Source organism: Cornus florida, unplaced genomic scaffold (genome assembly GCF_030987335.1).
Source record: "Cornus florida cultivar Cherokee Brave unplaced genomic scaffold, ASM3098733v1 CherokeeBrave_3.0.0_Hap2_Chr08, whole genome shotgun sequence".
In the NCBI taxonomy this organism is placed as follows: domain Eukaryota; kingdom Viridiplantae; phylum Streptophyta; class Magnoliopsida; order Cornales; family Cornaceae; genus Cornus; species Cornus florida.
Window position 1 is genome coordinate 65,809,625 of NW_026775578.1, and position 7,821 is coordinate 65,817,445.

The window sequence follows — 7,821 nt, forward strand, 5'->3', positions numbered from 1 at the left end:
GTTTTATTATGGATATCTTGAGATTACATTTATGATGTTAAGTAATATAGATTTCATTGAAAGCTTAGTATGAAAATCTTGTGTGTGGCACTTATAATTATTTGTAGGTAGATTACTATATTTCATGATTTGCAATTATGGCCTATATTGAATGTAAATTGATATAACATGATGTGTAATATCATTAACTTGCCACTTTAGACATGTAACCTTAAGACATGGGTTGTGTGGTTTTACCCTACTTGTGCTTGGCAGGTAGTTTCATGCATTGAGATTGCATAAATGTCATGAACTTGTTGATTTTTGGAAGCTTGTAAGGATATAAGATGTTGATGGCTAGGGTTTGGCTCTAGTACGGAGGATAGGAATTTTCCTAAGTCATAGTGCGCACTAGGTAGTACCTTGTGGGTCGTAATTACCCAAAATAACTTGTATGGTCTCATGGCCACATATCCTAGTCTTTCCATTATTTGATTTCGCATTATATTCCAAGTCATAAATCATGGATTTCTTATAGCTTGTGTTTTGGTGATTTTGGTTTCAATGTGGTTAGTGTACTTGTTCATGTATACTTGGATGCTATGTGGTTGTCATTTCAAATATTTGTATAGCTTGAGATGATCCCTTAGAGTACCTTGAAAACATAGACGTTAGGTGGAATGCACCCTTGTGATGATCTATGTTTGGTTCACATTATACTTTAGATTATAAGGTATGCGCATGCACCCCATCCTACAAGTAACTTGATTACTCACCCTAGTTGTGTGGGTTATTTTACAAGTAAGGAGACGATATTTGTGGATGCTCATCATCCATAGGGTCTCATGAGTGCTTGAAGCATTTTTGTATATGGACATGCACTTGTTTAGCATGTTTTATCTTTTGGATGTTATATTTTGTATGCCATGGATGTATGGTATTTTAGAAGCTAGGATGGCTTCCCTTTTTGTAATATGTATCTAAGTACATTTGGAAGTGTTCATTTGACATGTATGAGATGAGGCCAAAGGCCAATGACATGTATTTTGTATCCTATAAAATTTATGACTTCATGAAATATTGTGAAATTATTGAAAAATGTTAAATTATTGTCTCACCATGTTTGCATTAGGTGTGAAAATTCTATTTTGATTCTTCCTTAGGGTCTCATTAACCATGTATGAAGTGTGGCCAATGGCTAAATGGTATTTTGAAACCATTTCATAATTTTGAATTTCAAGTTTTCATTCCAAGTTCTATTTTTGTTATTTTGGCTGTGGGGGGGGAGGGGGTGGGGTCGGATTTTGTATTGGTGGTATTTTTAAGCCGTGGATCATTGTAGCACGTCCAAATAGATAAGTTACGTCTGCGTGCTTAATCGTTTCTGGAAAAAACCCTTTCGTTTGTGTTTTAAACCTCCTATGGATTCATTTCACCCTTTTGTTGAAAAATCTTGCTCAAGAGCATTTTGGGGATTTTCTTTGGGAAATAAATTCTGTTCTCAACTCCTCATATAGAAAATGTGATTTTAGGGGGAGTTTCTTCTTCGTGTTTTTCCGAAAAATGTCATCTTGACCTCGAAAACCGCATTGTAAACTCAAAAATCTGCTAAAAACACCGTTTCTGCATTTTTTTTAGGATCCAGCCCATGCCATTGTCCCATTTGGCGGGCCCCCGCAGCCATTTAACGAGGCCCGCGGCTTACTGCATCATTTGGCGGGCCCCCCAGGTTTTTGACGGGCCCCCGCGAGTACTGTTCCTGCTCCAGACATTTTTTTTTTCGGTGGGCCATATCTCACTCGTTTTAACTCCGAATTGGTCCATTCTTGAGTCTAAACTGACCACGTCAAAATAAGCTTTCCAATGGTATTAATTAGAGCTTCAGATTCTATTTGTAACTCAAGTTATTAATATTTTAGTGAAGTAGTGTCAGGATTTGGTTTGAACCGGGATAGGGTTTCCCTTTCTTCGACTTCAGGACTTGATATCTTTTCCGTCCAGACTCCGAATCAGGTGATTCTTGAGTCTAACTTCATTAATTTTTCGTTGTATTTCCAATGGTACCAGTTTCAGTTTCAGATTTTTCTCCTAGCTCAGGATATATTTGTTTTAGTGAGAGGGTGTCGGTTTTGGTTTGAACTGGGATATGGTTCATCTGGGATTTCTCTTCCTTTGGCCTTGGGATTTCATGTGAAGTAACCAAAGGATGTTTTAGGATGTTTTAGATCTAATTTGACTTGTTGAAAGTTAAATTCCTTCCTCTTAGGGTGGCTCTTCTCTTGTAGGGTTTTGATGCCCTTCTCTTCATTTTGTTTCCGTTGAGTCTCGAAACTCTTTGAGAGTCCGTTCTTGTGCCCTAGGGATGACGTACATCTCTAAGGACTTATCTTTGTTGTGCTTCTGCATCTTGGATCCGGTTCGGGTCATCACATGACACACTGGGTTGAAAAATCCAGGGTCGTTACACCAATACCACTACCGCTTTCCACCTCCACCATAATTTATTTTTAAAAATTTATTAGAGAATGTCATTTTGTTAATTTAATTTATTTGTTTCTAAGTGGGATATTTTGGAAAATTCAAATTGAATAAATTTTAAATTGGTCTAACCAAATAGTAGAATGGTTGTTATCATTCCATTCTTATACATTTCAAATTTACAACTAAATAATAGAATGGGACATTCCATTCCATTGTCATTCCATTTTGGCACACCAACAACATCATAAAAAAATTCTTCCAAAAAAGGTAAGATTAGAGCATCTCCAATGGGGTTGCCATATGGGCTGCCAATTCAAAATATAGCAGGTGGATTAAAATTGGGCTCTCCAATGGGTTGCTATATTGGCTGCCAAAATTTACCTTTGTCATTTTTTGTGCCAAATTTAGCAAAACAAATAGCAATAGCTATTTCTATATTTTTGTGCCAAATCTAACAAAAATATATGGGTTTTGAACTTTTGATTACAAAATAAGAATTACAGACCTTGATATATATATATATATATATATATATATGCATACACAAAATCAAGAATTACAGACCTCGATTAGTTGATTTAGAAAAAAAAAAATTAAAACAAAACCCATACATATAAGTTAGCAGTTACAGAGAGAGAGAGGGGGGCAAGCTTGAGAGTTGAGAGATAGCGTTTGAAGCTTGCGAACGGCAAACCCGAACTGGAACAGCGGGCGATGGAAACTGAAAGATATGGGTTTTGATTTTTTGAACAATCTGAAATGATACGCCGATATAGGTTTTGATATAGGTAATAGGTTTTGAACTTTGGATTCTTGCAGACAGATAGATAAACTGAAATATATGGGTATTGAACTTCTGATTCTTGTAGATTTTGTAGTTTGCAGTTGCATAGAGAGGGAGGGGGGGGGGGGCGGGGGGGCAAGTTCTCAAAGTTGAGAATGAGAATAGAGATGGAGGCGATTGGGGAGGCTGAAATGATTTGCCCTAAAAATATATATATTTTTAATAATAATATAATCAAATATATATAATATACATATATATATATATATATAATATATATATAAATTTCCGAAAAGGAAAAAAAAAATATTATATGAAAAAATTAATTCACAAATAGTGGTAAAAAAATAATAAAAAATTTGTTTTTTGTTTTTTGTTTTTTTTGTCTTTTTTTGACTAGATATTTTATATTTTTGTTTCTTTTTAATTAGACTTAATTTTAATTTCCTTCTAATATCTACAACTTCACTTGAAATGTATTTAATATTACTATTACGATACAAATATAAATGCTGAGAATGATAATTGAAAAAAAAAAGATGATTGTATTAAAAAATAATATTTTACATAAAATGCACTATTAAAGTGGAATTACTAAAAAACACCTATCAATATATGCTCTTGGATATACAAAACCAGCACTACCACCAAATAACATACAGTAAAATTTCTCACTCCTCTTTATATAAACCTCAAACTCAAAGCCCTTGGCTTGGGTAATTGATCTCCAAGACCTCTCTTGCTACTTTTCGTTTTTTCGTTTTCTTGTTAGAATTAACAAAGAGTTTTTCTTTATCATTGCGCTACGGTTAGTATTAGTGTCTCGTAAGCTTTATTTTTGCTCAGTGTTACAGAGAAATTAGGGTTTAATTTCCTGCTCAGAGAACACATTTGGGTCATGGAAAGATTGGGTGATGATGTAGTTGGCTTGATTCTCAAATGGGTTGAAAACCCTAAGGACAAAAAATCATTCTCCGAAGTCTGCAAGCAATGGTACAGAGTCGAGGGTCTGCACCGATCATCTTTACGGGTTTTGGAACCCAATCTTCTTCCTAATTTCTTACCGAGATTCCCAAACTTAGTCTCATTGGAATCACCAAAATTGATCACCAATGCCCACATCAAATTCATCGCCAAAACTTGTCCCAACATTGCAGTTCTCAATCTCAACTACCAAAGAACACGAGGGTTCGATGATATACCAGGTTTGGACGATGTTGATGGTTATGGTCTATGCGAGATAGCAAGTGGGTGTCACAATTTAGCTGAAGTGTATCTGAGGAGGAGATGCCAAGTTGGGAATTTTGGAGTCATTTCTCTTGTTAATATGGCTCGAAATTTGACGAGTTTGGATTTGGGTGGATGCAATAGGATTGCTGATGAAGCCCTTAAAGGTATTGGGAATGCAAATTCATTGCAGGTTCTGAATTTGGGAGGTTGTTGGTTAATCACAGATAGGGGTTTGGCTTTGTTGGCAAGTGGGTCTCTGTCTAGGACTCTGCGAAAATTGGTTCTTGAAGAGTGTGATCGAATTACAGATTTTGGGGTATTGCATTTGAGGGAAATGTGTTGTTTGGAGGAGTTGAATATGGCACACTGTGGAAGGAATGTGACTGACACAGGGGGTGTGGCGATTGCTGCAATTCAAACTCTCAAGAGATTGCAGTTATCGTGGTGGATTAACATATCCAATGCTACACTCGTTGCTCTTGCTCGGAACTGCCTGAATTTGGTGGCGATTGATCTGACTGGTTGTGAATCAATAACGGGTGATGGAATTCGTGCCTTGGCAAATCATCAGTCTATGGAATCTCTTGTGTTGGCTTTTTGTCACAACTTTAATGTGTATGATCTGCAACATATGGTGCTTGGATGCCGCACCTTGAGGTTCATTGTGCTGGACATAAGACTGAGAAAATGGATCCCTATGACAGTGCAAGAGAACATTAGCAAACTTTGTAGGTTAGAGTGGAGGTGATGGCTGAATTTAGGACTTAAATTTGTGGGTTAGATCATTGTACCTTGAGGCTGGTTGGAATTCTTGTATGGTTCCATGATTTGTGAAGCTGTGAGCAATCATCAATCATGTTTTCTTGATCTCCATTATGTTGAACTGCTGATATCATGTTTCTTTCATGTGGGTCTCACATTTTCTTGCTTGTAAATTAATCCACATGTATGTATTTACTATTTATGCACTTTGACTATATGCTATCAATTAATTGGCTGTTGGTGGATGCTTTTAAACAAACTAGTTTCCCTTTATTTCCCCCATCTAATGGCAGATAATGGATCAGTTTGGATTAATCCACATATATGTATTTTATTCTTCTAATGCATCTAATAAAATTAAATCTGATTATCGAAATTGCATCATAATTTATCTGGTCATCCTTTACTGTTATATGGATGGCCAACTTGGTATCGATAGAGTCTCCATCTTTGGTGCCCATCTTGTTAGAGTCATCAGTAAGTATGTCAATGCGGATTCTTTGACAGATGAGCCAGAAAGGAAGAGGAAATCACCATTGAAGGTATGGAACAAATTATGTTACTTTTAGTTTTCAAATAGAATTGCCTCACTTTTTCTGCTACCCTTTTCTGCTACCAAGCCTAGGTCTTATTAGTATCTTTGAGTAAATGTATTAACTTTTAGCCCAGGTTCCTGTAGTCAAAGCTGGAGGAATGATGTCACTGGCTATCGATAATCTTGGGGCTCTCTAGATGTGTGGGGAAATTTCCCTCTGCGAAACAGCTCTAGTGAGGATAGGTTTGCTCCAATGCCTGTCTTGAATTTCCATGGCACTCTGTTGTTTAAAGTGGCATGTGGAAATGAGTATGTTGTAGCTTTGGTTAGTGCTGGAGAGACCTATAAAGGCAGTGATCTCGTATGCTATGCTTGGGTAACAAGAATCATGACAGTAAGGTTTGGGAGATAAGACAAGTAGGTTACATCCTGAAGTCATTGAACATTTTAACCAGGAATCTCCTCGGACAGCTTATGAGGTTGCATGTGGAGCGTTTCATTCGGCTATACTTGCTTACAAAAAGAGTCAAAGTGACACATTGGGAAGTGGTTGCTGGACATTTCGCCTTGGGGATAATGGGCAGCTTAGTCATGGAACCACCAAAAGTTCTTTGTTACCTGAACCTGTGAAAGAATTAACAGAAAATGTGTCTCTGATATCTGTCGACGCTGGCTTATTTCACACGTGTCGTTTCCTCAGACGGAGACGTGTGGTCCTGGGGGGATGGAAAATGGCCTTGGCCTATGCCTGATGCTAGGCTTATCGAACTGATGCTGGAAATGCAGTTTCTCCTCTCTAAATTTCATGTGACAGAATGCATGGACCTAAATTACCAAGGTCAACTCAAGTTGCATGGGCTGCTGCCCATACTGTTCTTCTTGGAGAGGATAGATAAAAGCTTTGGTCTTGGGGCAGGGGAATGAGTGGGGTCCTGGGAAATGGTAAGGTGGTTGATTGTTTCACTCCAAGTATTGTGTTGTTTCACTCCAAGAAATTGTTCCTGGAGACAAAGGGTGAAGAAAAGGATCCTGAAGGAATCACAGAGATGGATAAAAGATTGTCTATGGCAATGGTGGAGATAACTCTTCTCCATTCAAAACTTTCCGTGTGTTGAACACTATGCTACCATACTCCATGGTTTAACTTTTGGAAAACCCTTCGAAGAACGAGACATTCCAATCTCATTGCAGAACTCAGGTACTTTCACCCCTGTCAAAGAATTGGGCAACATGTTAGAGTCAGCACGTCACAGCAAGCTGATCCGTCTGGAGATGTTTTACCGCAACATGCTTGCTGGTGTTAAAGATAAGCTAATGAAGAGAAGGATTGGAGAGATTATTACGGAGTGTCTCAATTCAACTGCAAAAAACCAAGTAAGAAAAGAGGTGGCATTGGATATATTGCCTTTCCAGCATGGTTTCCACACTCACAATTTGGTCGTAGTTTTTGAGATGTCTGAGGCATGTACGCCATATGCACCTGAAGTATGTGTTGTCTGTTTTGTACAGGTATGTCTTTGATAGTCACTTGTACTTTCCCTTCTTTTTTTATATAATTTTTCAACATTTACCTAGGAAAAAAAATTTGGATTTGTTTGAGGACAGCACCACATGTTTGCATTTTTAAAACGAATATATGAGATTTTCATTTTTAAGACTTATTCATCAGTAAGTTATCTTGGTGAATATAACTTGTCTCCTTTCCTGCTTCTGTCATATGTTTGAATTACTTGCCTCTAATGAACATATGGCTTTCATATTTGTATAGAAAGTAGTGTTTTTACATATTGCTTTTAGTAATTAATTAAAATTACTTTTTAACCAAGTATTAATGACATTCCATCACTTTATAGGAAGTTGAGAGTTTAAGTCTCAATGGGTACGGAGTGACTAGGTGAATGTGTCTTCAATATTACCTAAAAAAATTATTATTATTGTTTAGTTAGGTATGTTGAATATTTCATTAGTGATTTTTTGATTGCAAAACAAAAAATTATCATAGTTCGAAGTGTGGCTATTATCACATTGTATTGATCATGAAACAATGGCA

The 7,821-nt window shown here is 36.9% G+C and overlaps 1 protein-coding gene and 1 pseudogene across 1 annotated transcript; both read left to right on the forward strand.

Annotated features, from left to right (window-relative positions):
- Nucleotides 1-4,142: 4,142 nt before the first annotated feature.
- LOC132270423 (uncharacterized) lies at nt 4,143-5,222 on the forward strand. Its single transcript, XM_059771604.1, has one exon. It carries the CDS (start codon nt 4,143-4,145, stop codon nt 5,220-5,222), a length of 1,080 nt encoding a protein of 359 aa, XP_059627587.1.
- A 427-nt stretch (nt 5,223-5,649) lies between these two features.
- On the forward strand, nt 5,650-7,395 carry LOC132270424 (uncharacterized; annotated as a pseudogene).
- The last annotated feature ends 426 nt before the right edge of the window (nt 7,396-7,821 follow it).

Coding starts and splice junctions, on each gene's coding strand:
- LOC132270423 (XM_059771604.1), top strand. CDS start 4,143: ATGGAAAGATTGGGTGATGATGTAGTTGGCTTGATTCTCAAATGGGTT.